The 14826-nt window shown below is 40.4% G+C and overlaps 1 protein-coding gene across 1 annotated transcript; it reads right to left on the bottom strand.

Annotated features, from left to right (window-relative positions):
- Nucleotides 1-239: 239 nt before the first annotated feature.
- Nucleotides 240-3836, bottom strand: LOC112791363 (G-type lectin S-receptor-like serine/threonine-protein kinase RKS1). Its single transcript, XM_025834166.2, has 7 exons — nucleotides 2333-3836; nucleotides 2116-2247; nucleotides 1848-2032; nucleotides 1532-1742; nucleotides 1127-1364; nucleotides 869-1019; nucleotides 240-737 (listed from the first exon to the last, which is right to left on the bottom strand). Exons 1-7 carry the CDS (start codon nucleotides 3648-3650, stop codon nucleotides 426-428), a joined length of 2547 nt encoding a protein of 848 aa, XP_025689951.1. The 5' UTR covers nucleotides 3651-3836; the 3' UTR covers nucleotides 240-425.
- Between the last annotated feature and the right edge of the window lie 10990 nt (nucleotides 3837-14826).

Here is a 14826-nt window from a genome sequence, read left to right as displayed (position 1 = left end):
ATCACAAAATTTATTGATCCTTCACACTCCTCCTTTGTATTTTACATTTTGATGAGCAACACAGATTGCAGTGCTATATATGTTTCTGTTCCCAATTCGAAAGTGGTGCCTTTTTTTTCATTTGTGGGACACTGGGACTGTTTAATAGTAGTAAGTAGTAACAGATGTAGCGGATCGCCAATGAAATTGTCAATGCAGATAATGATACTTGGCCACAATTATGCTCAACAACAACTAACTATTACAAATTTCGCATTTTTTTAAAAAGAAAATATTTATTTGTTTTTAATTAAGAGAAAACGAATTACTATATTCATATAAAAAATGACTACCTTGTACATATGTACTGTGTAGCAAAGCAGTATACTTATTTCTATACCGGATTATTGTATGAATGGAATTAAAGAGCCTTCTGGGGCCTTTAGCTAGCGAGCTTCAATTATAGTCATACTTACGTCGTTGACTGAATAAACACCGTCACTGGTTGATGGATCTGAACTCTCATAATTTTTGCCCCTCTTGAAAATAAATGCTGGATGTTTTGGAGAAGGAAGGGCTGAGTCATTTCCCAGCATGGAAACTACTGCTGCCATTGATGGCCTGTCTGTGGGGTAATCTTGAACGCACAAAAGTCCAATTTGTATGCATCTTTGGACTTCATGCTCACAACATGACTCTTCCAATAAACATTCATCAACAATCTCCATGGCTCTCCCATCTTTCCACAGATCCCATATCTGCATTAATTAGTTCAAATTACTAGCTTGATCGATATAGTTCTTATATACACACTTTCTGTTAATTAAAAGGTTTAAGGCTCGTTCTCAAATTTAAATTGGAGCAATGATTCTCGTAAAATTAAACTTACATGGCCGACTAAATTTGTCGTAGTAATGTCGTCGTATTGACCACTATTCTTTCTGCCCGTAATGATTTCTAGGAGCAAAACTCCAAAACTATATACATCAGACTTAATTGAAAATTGTCCTTCCATAGCATATTCCGGTGACATATATCCACTTCAAAAACAAAATATATAAAAGATTTTATCAATTATCCGAAAAAGAAAGAGATAACTAACAATGAAGCTAATTTTAATGTGTTTGGATTATGAAGTAATACTTACTAGGTTCCAACAACACGGTTAGTATTTGCTTCAACTTGATTTCCGCCAAATATTCTTGCCATTCCAAAATCGGCAATTTTAGGATTCAATTCAGAATCTAACAAGACATTGCTTGTCTTTAAATCTCTATGAATGATTCTTAGTCGTGAATCATGATGAAGATATAACATTCCTCTGGCAATTCCACAAATAATTTGAAATCGTTTTTTCCAATCTAACTGTGACTTTTTAGATTCATCTGCACTCAAAAGCCAAAACGTTAAAAAATGTGTAAGTGAAGTATGTTGTTGGATTAAGTGTACTAACATCTCAATGTCCAAAATTGTTGCCATAGATGATTAGGAAGTGACAGGGGTTTCTCAAAGTGCGAACTGAAGTACTATTCAAACAAGAAGAAGACATTACCAAAAATAAAAGAATCTAAGCTTTTGTTAGGCAAGTATTCGTATATTAGCATCTTCTCATTTCCTTGAATGCAACAACCTAAGATCCTCACAAGATTTCGATGTTGAAGCTTTGAAATCAAAACGACCTCATTTTTAAACTCGTCTATGCCCTGTCCAGAATTTTTAGACAATCTCTTCACTGCAATTTCCTTTCCATTATTTAATAGCCCCTGAAGTAATTAGTAAGAGTCAGCATGGTAGTTATTAATTGCTCTACCTAAAATTTTCAATCTACTTAGAAGAAGTGTATAACTTAAGAAGCAAAGAAAGGGTACCTTATATACAGAACCAAATCCACCTTGACCAAGTTTATTGTCAGGGGAGAAATTATCTGTTGCAGCAGCTATTGAGCTTAGATCAAAGAATGGTAAATCTGAATTTTGCGTACTATCAAAATCTTGTAGATTGGTAGAGTCCTCAAAACTAAGACGAAATGAATACTTGCGATCCGTTCTTCTCCCTGCCATGATGAAATTTGAACAACTTGAAAAGTAGGCATGAAGAAGGCCACATTGACAAGTTTGAGCAGAATTCTTAACTTACCTTGTTTCTTGGCTTTCAGAAACCAATAGCCCAACATGACCACCAGAAACAAGAATAAGAAAGCTGAAACTCCCGAAAGTGCTAACATCCCCTTCTTGCCTAGAGAACCATGGCGATTTTTCGCATATTGAGCTGCAAATACAAGAAGGAATAGTGATTAGTGAAGAAAGAAGCCAAGTGTGAAGTGTCACATTCTTCTAAAAAGAAGCAAGGTTACCTAACTCAATTGCAGCGACACGTACGAACAAATTTTGGCCCACTTGTGTGTAGGTCCTAGTATCCTCCATGTTACCATGCCACGTAACGCAGCCAGTCTGAGTAGTCTCGTTGGCACTCGTATACGCCGCACACGAGCAGTCTCCCAAACACTTCACCCTGCAATCCTTCATGCTCATCCCCGCATCTACACGCGCCTTCGAAGTATCCGGCACCTTCACACGCGCCACTTCAACAAACCCCTCCCCGCTTCGACACGTCGACACGTTAGCCTTCCTCACGCACCCACCTGACCCATCTCTAAGGTACCACTCTCTCTCGAACCTGGGCTCGAACCCCGGCAGGCACTTGCACATGAACTTGTCCTCCTCATACGGGTCACAGTTGGTGTTTGACCCGCACTGCCTGTAGTTATCACACTGCTCCTTGGGCGCGTACCAGAATTCGAACCATCTTAGCTCGTGAGCCTGCCACGTCATCCTCCTCACGTGACCCGTCTCGTCCAGCACCATCCTGGAGAGCACGTTGGGGTCCTTCACTCCGTACATTATGCTAACTTCCTTCGTGTCGCTAACAAAGCTAATGTTGAAGATAAAGTTCGGAGTCATCTCGGGCACTCCGGTCAGCCTTTCACCCGTCCATGACCCGACCCGCCATACAACTGTCTTGTTCTTGTACAGGAACAGTTGGGCGAAACCGGTCGGGTCGATCCTGAAAGTGAAATTCCCGGATCCCGGGTCGGTTTGGGACTTCCATGATGTGAGGAACCGGTCCAACGCGGTTTTCCGGTCCAATCCGAGTTTCATGAAGGGAAGGAGTGTGTTGCCGGGATAATCAAAACTCTGCCACACAACAAAATCGTCGCTATTGCTATTATTGTTGCTGCTTCTTCCTCTTTGGATTAGAATCAAGTTTCCAGTGTCGAGAAGCTTGGCTGAAGTATTGGTAGACGAGAGAGTGACGTTGGAGGACCAAAGAGGGTTAAGGTTTGGGGTTGTGTTTTGGTGGTGGAGGACGAGGTTTCCGTGGTTGTTGATGGAGAGAACAGCTGAAGTGTGGTTAATGGGAGTGTCTCTGTTGGCAATCCAAACAACGGTTTGTTGTGAGATTTTGTTGTACCATATAGCAAGGTAGCGGCTTGTGGAATTTGCGGGGCTGAAGAAACCGAGTGCGAAGGTTCCTTTGTCTTGGGAGACAAGAACGTCGCCGTCTTTGAGGGGTTGGTTTGGTGTTATGGTTATGGTATGAAGTGAATGGCAAGAAGGAATGAACAGGATCATCGTGAAAAGCAGGAGTTTATTAGAAGAAAATATTGTCATGATTCTATATATTTGGGTTGAAAGTTGAAACTAGTCTGAAAACAAGGAGTTTTCTGATGATAATGTTAAACCTGTATATGCATTGTGAATGATAATAATTAAGTTTAATATGTGGATGTATGTGTGCTAGTGAAGTCCGATCTTTAGCGTAAATGGGGAGTTTGATGGAACAGGCAACTGAAAATTGAATAGATGGTAGTTGCATGGCATTAAAAGCTTTTTGCTTTATTTTCTACGTGGCTGGCAACAGATACACATAACATCCTTCTTATCCCGTACGTGCTTTAATTTCCTTGATGAAAAACACGACGATCCCAGCATGCTTGGATCTTTATTAAGTCAGCATTACCGGAAATGTTGTTAGGAAAACATTTTTAGTTAAAAAAAATGGAGAATTGATTATTATTGATTAAAAAAAAATCATCATATAAAACAAAGCCGTGCTGTCCTACTCTACTTCTAACAACCCGACGTGCAGTTTTTGTGCCGTCATCACGCCGCGGCAGCACCGACCAGACTTCCATCACTCCGTCCTCATTGCAGACCGCCACAGCAACCGCCATTGACACAGGAGCCCGTGCGAAGGACAGCCGCGCAACATCGTTCAACGACCACTCGCCCTGCCTCCATGATGAAATCAACTGCAGCCACTGTCATTCACGAACGCTCGTGCCCTTCCAGTCGCGATTCGAGGAGCCACCACTACTCTGTCCCCCTTCCACTCACGATTCGCAGTTCACCGTCGCAGTCCCCTCTCCTCGCAGTTCACAGATCGCTGTCCCAACTCTCCTCCTCTCGCAATTGCATCTTCGTTGATCACTGCCGCATTCTAAAAGGTCGTCATTTCTCCCATTTTTTCAAAATTTTATGAATTTTTATTAAGCACTAAGTTGGATGTTAATTATCTGTTTTTTAAGTAGATTTCAAAAAGAAAAACCCACTTAGCAACTAATAATTAATTGTTTCCTTAAAAGAGTATAGATATTGTCTATCCTGATTCAAAGCGTTGCTGTTGGTTTACAAAAAGTTATTACAGATATGTGAAGAGAACCGAATCCCTTTTGACAACTGTTCAGGTAGAATTTTTAATTGATAGAAATTTTTTTTGATGTATTGAATAGTTCTAAGCACAATATTCTTTGTTAAAGTGGACAACCTACGAATTCGTTGAGAAAAAGAAAATCTTTATTTAGTCACAAAAAATTAAAGAATTTTACTAGAAATTTCATTGACAATTTATAGTGTAGTAATATTTTATAAAAGTATTACGTACACAAATTCGGGAAAGTTTTGAAATGTGATTAATTAATTTATGAAAATTGTGATGGTGGTGGTTCTTATTTAAATTAACAGGTCTACGTACAAAATAAATTTTGTAAGATACTTATTAACCTTGTTGTAATAGAAATAGTCAATCTTAAAATACTATATTGCAAAATTTAATATTGTTACGGACCAACAAAGGTCCAACCCAGCTAGCCGTCGGGTCGGGGCACCACTCTTGACCTAGGCTCAAGACATCCCTCACAAAAGGGGGTCTGACGGGTTGAGTTCTAAGCATCCGACTCAGGACATACCTGATTTACCATCCGTACGGCCCAGGACACCAGTCGGGCCTGTACCTTCGGATCATAATCCGAAGCCCCGACCCGGGGTCCGAAACGACCAGTCCCTCCCACATGGATTACGACAGCTCATGGAAGCTTCTTGGGCAATGGGTTAGGTCATTCATAGGGCCCGCCCAGCATAGTATAAAAGAGGAGAGGTCAGCTCTCCCCCCGAGGTACATCGCACTTTTACCTAATTCGGCCATCACTTCGTATGGACACTGACTTGACCGTCGGAGTGTCCTTGCAGGTGGCCACCCCCTCATTGCATCACCTCCGGCGTCCCCAGCTTGTCATCCGCACCACCTTCGATTCCAGGTCGACTCAGGTCCCAATCACCCTCTATCGTCAGCACCCGACCCCTCAAGCACCCAGGATCACGTGACACCGAACAAATATCATATATTTATTAGTCATTACTCATTATTATGCGTTCCTGAAATGTTTTCATTTCATATCAATTTTCCTTTGAATTAGCATGAAAACAATGTTGGATTTGGTGCACGTCTTAGGCTTGTGGATGCGGATTGCAGAGAGGAGTGATATCTTACATGTTCTACAACAGTTGAATAATCTTCTCATTAATGATTTACACCACTTGCAGGTACTTTATCATTTTTAAGTTGTACTTTGTTAATTCACAACACACTGTAGTTTACATATGTTTTGTGATTTAATTATTCTCACAAAAGACCGTATAACTGATGGTAGCATTTTTTGCTAAAATATAATTTTGTTGCACAAAAATTATGTCTCAATGGAAGCATCAACTATATAATTTTGCCACAAAAAACAAGGCTCAAGAATAACAATCTATGCCACCTTCTGAAATTTTCATATGTTGATTAATTTTCAACCGAATTGTTAGCACTCTTATTTTCACTCTGACTCTTTGTATTGCAGCGGATGTTAACTTATTGAAAGTATAGAATGCAAAGAAGACATGGATCACCGTTAATATTTGGATCCATGTTAGTTATAATCATTGTTTTGTATAATGGTGAAACTTTGCTTGTAATGTTATCATTCTCTATCTTTTTTGGTAAATCTCACACTTTTGATTTTCATTGGTTGATAAGATTAGATGGTGAGATTTTCTTGCAATAGTGTGAAGGTGCCGGTTATGTTGCCACCAAGATTAGGGAATGTTTCCCAACCAGGAAGGGATTCCACATTGATGGTTCTGCTTGAACTTGAGAAGGGGAGTGAATCAAGTTGGCTTAAAACTTAAAGTTTCAAACTCTGTTTTCACTGAAGTTGGAATCGCAGGAAATTTTTTCGTTTTGTCTCATGTGCAGAAAGTAAACAGAGAAGGGAAGAAGAGAAATAGGCCAGCATATATTCTGGTTCGGATTCCAAGTGCCATGAATTCTACGTCCAGTCTCCACCACAATTCATGGTGAAATTTTCACTATAATCCACTGATTACAAACACCAATATTATTGAATTACAACCTAATTCAACTAGTATCTATTTCTAAGCTTTCTTCATCAAAGCTTAGCACCCAAAGTACTAACCCAACTTGGAAGGAGAATCCTAACATATTCAAACTCACCAAGTGCTAACCCAACTTGGCAAGGGGAACTAGTCCTAGTTCAATCTTCCAATTAGAAAAACAGTGGCTCTTTTGTATCACTTTTGTCTTTTCTCTCTTGGCTTTTACAACTCACATGTTTAGCCTTTTTCTCAAAACAGAAAATGACAGAAGACAGCCATAACCAAGAAAATAAAAAATTAAGCTTGAGTAGCAGAAAAAGATTTCAGATCCATGTATGAGATGATGCTCTGAGTGTGTGCTCTCTTTTTCTTGCCTTCGAATGTTGGAATGAGGCTCCTTATATGCCTTCAGCTTGCCTTCATTTTTGCCTCTTTCATTTGCTTGTGCTTGCTGCCCGTTGGAGCTCTCACTGCTAGCATGCAGTCCTCCTTCATCATGCTCCACTACCTCTGTTGCTCGAGGAGCCCGTCCACCACTTCTGTGGTCCTTTGCTTTGCTTTTTTCCTTGGCATGCACTCCTTTTTCATTTTTCTCCATAACCCCTGCTGCTGCTGCTGCTCTTTGCTCGTTTGTGTTTTACTCAACCATGATCCAAATAATGTTCTGCTGATGTTTTTTGGTTAGTGGGGTGTCCTTGTGTCCTTTTTTTTTCTTTATTTGAGCAACACTTGTCCTTTCTTTGTCCAGCTGTCCTTTTATTGCTTTTAGCAATTACATAACCATTTAATTTTTTATCAGTGATACAAGGAAGATCTTTTAGCTTTTTAAATTGCTGAAGCATATGCTAGTCTTGGGCTTGTTTATTTGCTTGAATAATCAAATGGATAGACCATCTTCATTGTTTGGCAATGAGATAAGTTATGGGCCTGCCACAATAAAACACACATTAAATAATATTGGGCTTTCAACCCAAGAAATGTTTGTCATCATTTATAAAACCCAAAATCAACTTAGACTTAACAATCTCCCCCTTGATGACAAACATGATCAAAAGAAGGAAATTGAAATTTAACACATTTAAATAGGTTGAGAGCACTTCCCTTTGATGGTCATCCGAAGTGAGTATTACTCCCCCTCAATGTTAGCATTTCTCTCCCCCTTAATCATGGCTTACATTTTCAACTTAACAAAGTTTAAAATAGCTAAGAGCAATTTCCACAGCAGTATATCACAGTGATATTGACTCACAATACAATTAACACAAACCAAGACACACAGCACAGGGGAGATTAAAGTAAGTTTAACATAGTAATGAGAATCATCATATCATTGTCCTTAACACCTAAGCCAATGCTAACAATCCTTTTCTTTTCTCCCACTTTTGTCATCAAGGAGGGAAAGAAAAAACCTGCATAAAATTTTGTTAGTGGCTAGTGCATATAGGATAAGTAGCAGAGTAGTTAAAGTCTTTACAGTCATCCAAAAAAAAGAAACAAATTCAAAAAGAAAATGAGTCATAGTCACAGATGAGATAAAAAGAGCTAGGCATCAGAGTTGGATTCATCATAGGTTCCATCATCATCCCCCTCATTGTCAGTAGTTATGAGTTCAACCTCTACATCCTCCACAAAGTCCCTCAGAATCCTAATTCTCCTTTTGGTCTTCTTGAGAGCATTTTCTTCCATGTTGGTTCTTTTTGCGCTTGGCACCATGAGTGAGAAGAAGATCTGTCAGATTGATGAACTCCTCAAGCACATTCTTTAGGATATGTGTCATGACCTTGATCGTGGTGGAGGTTGAAGGGGGGATCAGAAGATCCTCATCAACAAAGGGAACATCAGTGCTGTCATCAGTCTGGCGACGTCTGGGTGCTGTTTTCTTTACTGACCACCCTCTTTTATGTATGAGTTACAATCTTTTGAAATCTCAGCCCCAAAATCAACATTATAATATTGAAAATTTTTTGTAAGAAGCATGGCATAAGGTAAAGTATTTTTTGTACTGACACAAGTATGCATATGCCTCACAAGCAAATCAGCAAAGGAAATTGGAATTTTTGAAAGAAGAGCAAATAGAACCAGTGTGTCACAAAAGAAAACACGTTGAAAAGAGCCACGCGGAGGCAAAATGATGTGGTTTACAATCCTATGCAACTGAGCACGGATTGGACCAAGAGATTTATGAGTGGGAGTGATAGCTTTTAGGAGAGGAATATTGACGCACACAGTACTCAGAGCTTCAAAATACAACAGATTTAAAGTATCATCCTTCTTACCTGACGTATACACATCGACCCCTCTGTCCTAATAATCTAGGGCTTTGCTTAGGTGGTATTTGTCGAGGATGATCACCTTACCTTTAACAAAAGAAGTGATTCTCCCTTCTTTGTAGGACAGGTTGCTATAGAACTACTTCACCAGATCATGATAAAATTTCTTCTTAATGGACAGAGTGGGAATTCATCCTTGACATGCAAACAGAGGTGTAAAGTTCAGACCTTTCCTATGAAATTTATCTAGATTGAAAGCTTAGAGGGACAGAGAGTGCGTTTATAGATGTCTTTGCAGAAAAATAGGTAGTTCATGAGGGATTGAAAACGACAACGATCAAAGGACTCTTGGGGAAACTCAACATAGATGGACTTGTAAGCAATGGGATTGGATAGCTTAGGTTCAGAAATGGAACGAAGAGGAAAGTCAATGACTGTACTGCGGGTATGGCGAGTTTAAGAGGAGGGAATCTCTTCGTCTTTTTCATGAAGAGGTCTCTTACCTCTGGAAGAACTGGATTTGGATGAGCTTGGATGAGAGACATTTGGTGGAGTGGGAGTAGGGCGAGGAGCCACACCAGGGCGGCAAACAGTGGTTTTAGTGGGGGCCATGTCAGGATCAGGGTTGGTAGGGGACGGAAGGGACGAATGAGTGGGAGATTGTGATGGAGAAGAGTGTGTATGATCAGAACAGTTGGTGTGGGTGCCACTGTGAGAGCCTCTGCAGATAGCTCTTTTCTTGTGTGCCATATTTATAGAGCACTGGTTTGCAGAAAATGAAGAAGTGGAGAGAATAGTGTGAAAGGATGCATGTAGTGGGAAGTTAATATAGGCATGGAGGAGTGTAAAGGTTGCATCTTGGAAATAGATAAAAATGAAAGCTTTAAAATATTTTGAAAACCTTTGAAAGTTACAGCTATAATCTTCATACGTTAAAAAGAAACAAAAAGAAATAAATAAAAATTGAGGAAAATTCAAATGAGGCCTGTTCATACTCTAGGGTCGAGCTGTCCGACCCGGGATGTTCTACAGACAAAGCGACCGACCTCTTTAGGTTAGGATGACCCGACCTCTTCTCAAAGAGCTCAGCCAAATCACAAGAAAGCCCAATAAAGGGCCCAAACGGAGGAACACGACCCGAATCCAAGGGCAGCCCAAGCCTACAGAGATAAAGGCGGTTCCTTAAAGATAAGACGACCTCACTTGAAGATAAAGATAAGATAAGATAACTAACTTATCTTATCTAAGGAATGTCTATCTACACCATTATAAATATACTGGAGCACCCAGTTATAACTCATACTCTAATTCTACTCAATACCTGCTTAATACCCTTGCTAACTTAAGCATCGGAGTCCCTTGCAGGTACCCCCACCCTCTGGGGACAAAGGATCAGCAGCACCGACATATCCAACAAGCCAGACACATCATCTCTGACCAGCAGAGAAGATCTCGACCGAGATCGACCTACAGTTTCAGGTAACCCTCGAAACATTGGCACCGTTGCCGGGGAACCCTGAAGTCATCCCATCACCATGGCAGACGACCATGACAACGACCACACCTCATATCTAGAGGAAAGAACGTCGCATAAAAACGCGGACACTACCCCAAAAGATACTTCCCAAAACAACAACAAGAAGAACTCCCCAAATGAGGGAGCCATGGATGCATTTCAAGACCGGTTAAAACAACTTGAGGAAGAAGCCTTACGCCAATGAGAGGCCGAGAAGGACCTACAAAGGAAAATAAGGCGACACTGGGAATTGGAGAACAAACTCCTAAAACTTGAGGCCGATGTCAAGACGAAAGCCAGCCGATCCACTCCTGAAGATAGCAACGCAAGGAGCAAGATCCATTCACCAAGGAGATCATGAAAACAAAAATCCCAAAGGACTTTAAACTCCCAGACATGACCTCATACGACGGCACTACAGATCCCAGCCATCATCTCAGCAACTTCAGAAGCAGAATGTATCTCACCGACGCCTCAGATGCAGTTCGTTGCAAAGACTTTCCAACTACTTTAACAAAAACAGCAATTAGATGGTTCAACAACCTCCCTCGGAGATAATCTCCCTTGTAGATCCATCTCAAGTTTCGACGACATGGCTAAGAAATTTTTGGCCAGATTCTCCATCCAAAAGGACAAAGCTAAACATGCTCTGAGCTTACTGGAAATTAGGCAAGGAGAATGGGAAACCCTACGTAACTACATGGAAAGATTAAATAAGACATGCATGGATATACAGAACCTGCCAATAGAAGCCGCTATTATGGGCCTCATTAATGGCTTGCGAGAAGGGCCCTTTAGTCAATCTATATCAAAGAAGTACCCCACATCTCTGAACGAGGTGCAGGAATAAGCGGAAAAGTACATCAACATGGAGGAAAACTCCCGATTACGAGAGACCTCGAAGGCTGGGTTCACCCCCCGGGATAAAGACAAAGATTTCAGAAAGAAGGAGGATCGACATGGAGAGAAAATAAAAAAATACCACAATTACACCCCCACTTCGGGTGTCTCTTGTGGATGTATACAGAGAGGTTTGCAACACGGAAAAAATACCACCAGCTCGACCACTCAAAGGCAAAAAAGGAGGAGAAAACCGGGCTGAATATTGTGAATACCATCGGATCCGCGGGCACTCCACCAATGAGTGTTTCGACTTAAAAAATGTCATAGAAAAGCTCGTACGAGAAGGAAAGCTGGATCGATATCTGGCCACCCATGATGATGAACAAAGAAAAAGAAGAAGAGCAGAAGATGTCGGACCAACCGCGCCATCATCTCGAATGCCAGAAAGACATGTACACATGATACACGGCGGATTTGCCGGGGAGTGATGAGCGGATAATTTATACGCTTTTTGGCATTGTTTTTAGTATGTTTTTAGTATGATCTAGTTAGTTTTTAGTATATTTTCATTAGTTTTTAGTTAAAATTCACTTTTCTGGACTTTACTATGAGTTTGTGTGTTTTTCTATGATTTCAGGTATTTTCTGGCTGAAATTGAGGGTCCTAAGCAAAAATCTGATTCAGAGACTGAAAAGGACTGCAGATGCTGTTGGATTCTGACCTCCCTGCACTCGAAGTGGATTTTCTGGAGCTACAGAAGCCCAATTGGCGCTCTCTCAACGGCGTTGGAAAGTAGACATCCTGGGCTTTCCAGCAATGTATAATAGTCCATACTTTGCCCGAGATTTGATGGCCCAAACCGGCGTTGCAAATCAGCCTCAGAATTCCCAGCGTTTAACGCTGGAACTGGCATAAAAATTGGAGTTAAACGCCCAAACTGGCATGAAAGCTGGCGTTTAACTCCAGAAAAAGTCTCTACACATGAAAGCTTCAATGCTCAGCCCAAGAACACACTAAGTGGACCCAGAAGTGGATTTTTACGTCATTTTACTCATTTCCGTATACCCTAGGTTACTAGCTTACTATTAATAGGATCTTTTGACATTGTATCTGTACCTCATGACACTTTACACGTTTCTTTGTGTACTTCCTACGGCATGAGTCTCTAAACCCCATGGTTGGGGGTGAGGAGCTCTGCTGTGTCTTGATGGATTAATGCAATTACTACTGTTTCTTATTCAATCATGCTTGCTTCCGTTCTAAGATATCACTTGTTCTTAACCCGTATGAATGTGATGATCCGTGACACTCATCATATTCTCAACTATGAACGCGTGCCTGACAACCACCTCCGTTCTACCTTGGATTGAGTAGATATCTCTTGGATTCCTTAATCAGAATCTTCGTGGTATAAGCTAGAATTGATGGCGGCATTCAAGAGAATCCGGAAGGTCTAAACCTTGTCTGTGGTATTCTGAGTAGGATTCAATGATTGAATGAATGTAACGAGCTTCAAACTCCTGAGGGCGGGGCGTTAGTGACAGACGCAAAAGAATCACTGGATTCTATTCCGGCCTGATTGAGAACCGACAGATGGATAGCCGTGTCGTGACAGGGTGCGTTGAACATTTCCACTGAGAGGATGGGAGGTAGCCACTGACAACGGTGAAACCCTTGCATACAGCTTGCCATGGAAGGAGCCTTGTGTGCTTGAAGAAGAAGCCAGTAGGAAAGCAGAGATTCAGAAGATGGAGCATCTCCAAAACCTCAACCTGTTCCCCATTACTGCAAAACAAGTACTTATTTCATGTTCTTTTACTTTTCACAATCAACCTTGATAATTATTGATATCCTGACTAAGATTTACAAGATAACCATAGCTTGCTTCAAGCCGACAATCTCCGTGGGATCGACCCTTACTCACGTAAGGTATTACTTGGACGACCCAGTGCACTTGCTGGTTAGTTGTGCGGGATTGCAAAGTGTGATTGCAATTTCGTGCACCAAGTTTTTGGCGCCGTTGCCGGGGATTGTTCGAGTTTGGACAACTGACGGCTTATCTTGTTGCTTAGATTAGGACTGTTTTATATTCGTCGGTTTAGAGTCTTTTAGTTGAGTCTAGTTTCATATTTTAAGTTTGGTGTCAATTGCATGCTTTTGTTTTTCTTCTAATTTTCGAATTTGCATGTCTTTAGTCCCTTTTTGATCCGTAAAAATTCTAAGTTTGGTGTCCTCTTTGTGTTTTTCCCTTAAAATTTTCGAAAAATTAGTGTTAGATTTTCTAAAAATTTTAAGTTTGGTGTCATTTTGTTGTTTTTCTCTTTCCTCATTTCAAAAATCAAATCTTTTTCATAAAAATTTTTCAATCATATCTTTCTAATTGCTAATCTCAAAATCTTTTTAATTAACTAATTGATTCAGTTTTCAATTTGCTTTGATCCTATTTTCTTTTAATTTTTGAATTTTTATTTTTTATTATTTTCCTTTTGTTTTATTTTATTTTATTTTTTTTCGGTTAATTCAAAAAAAATATATTTTTATCTATTTGCAATCCATATCATTCTCCTTTATCCATTATGGACCTAAGTGGGATTGATCAGTCCAGAAGGACTCTGGGGTCATATGCTAACCCCATTACAGCTGCATATGGGAGTAGCATCTGTACACCTCCCATCAAAGCAAGCAGCTTTGAGCTAAACCCTCAACTCATTATCATAGTGCAGCAAAATTGCCAGTATTCTGGTCTTCCTCAAGAAGAGCCTACTGAGTTTCTGGCACAGTTCTTACAAATTGCTGACACAGTACGTGATAAAGAGGTAGATCAGGATGTCTACAGACTATTACTGTTTCCATTTGCTGTAAAAGATCAAGCTAAGAGGTGGTTGAATAACCAACCTACAGCGAGCATAAAGACGTGGAAACAGTTATCAGACAAATTCCTGAATCACTTTTACCCTCCAAAGAGGATGACACAGCTAAGGCTGGACATCCAAGGCTTTAAACAAGAGGATAATGAATCCCTTTATAATGCCTGGGAGAGGTATAGAGGTATGCTAAGAAAATGCCCCTCTGAAATGTTTTCAGAATGGGTACAGTTAGACATCTTCTACTATGGGCTTACAGAAAAAGCTCAGATGTCTTTAGACCACTCAGCTGGTGGATCTATACACATGAGGAAGACAATTGAAGAGGCTCAAGAGCTTATAGACACTGTTGCTAGAAACCAATATTTGTACTCTAGCAATGAGTTCTCTCTAAAAGAGGAAGTCATGGCAGTAGCCACTGATCCTACTCCTCAAGAACAGATGATTGAGCTTAATCAACAATTGCTCCTGATGACAAAACAGTTAGCAGAATTTAAAGAGATGCTCCATGAAACTAAAGTTGCTAACAAGAACATAGAACTGCAGTTGAATCAAGCAAAACAGCAGATATCTAAACAGATAACAGAAGAATGTCAAGCAGTTCAACTGAGGAGTGGGAAGACATTGAATAACACTGC

Source organism: Arachis hypogaea, chromosome 3, assembly GCF_003086295.3.
Source record: "Arachis hypogaea cultivar Tifrunner chromosome 3, arahy.Tifrunner.gnm2.J5K5, whole genome shotgun sequence".
Lineage (NCBI taxonomy): Eukaryota > Viridiplantae > Streptophyta > Magnoliopsida > Fabales > Fabaceae > Arachis > Arachis hypogaea.
The sequence above is the reverse complement of the archived record's forward strand: the minus strand, read 5'-3'. Positions and strand labels throughout refer to the sequence as shown.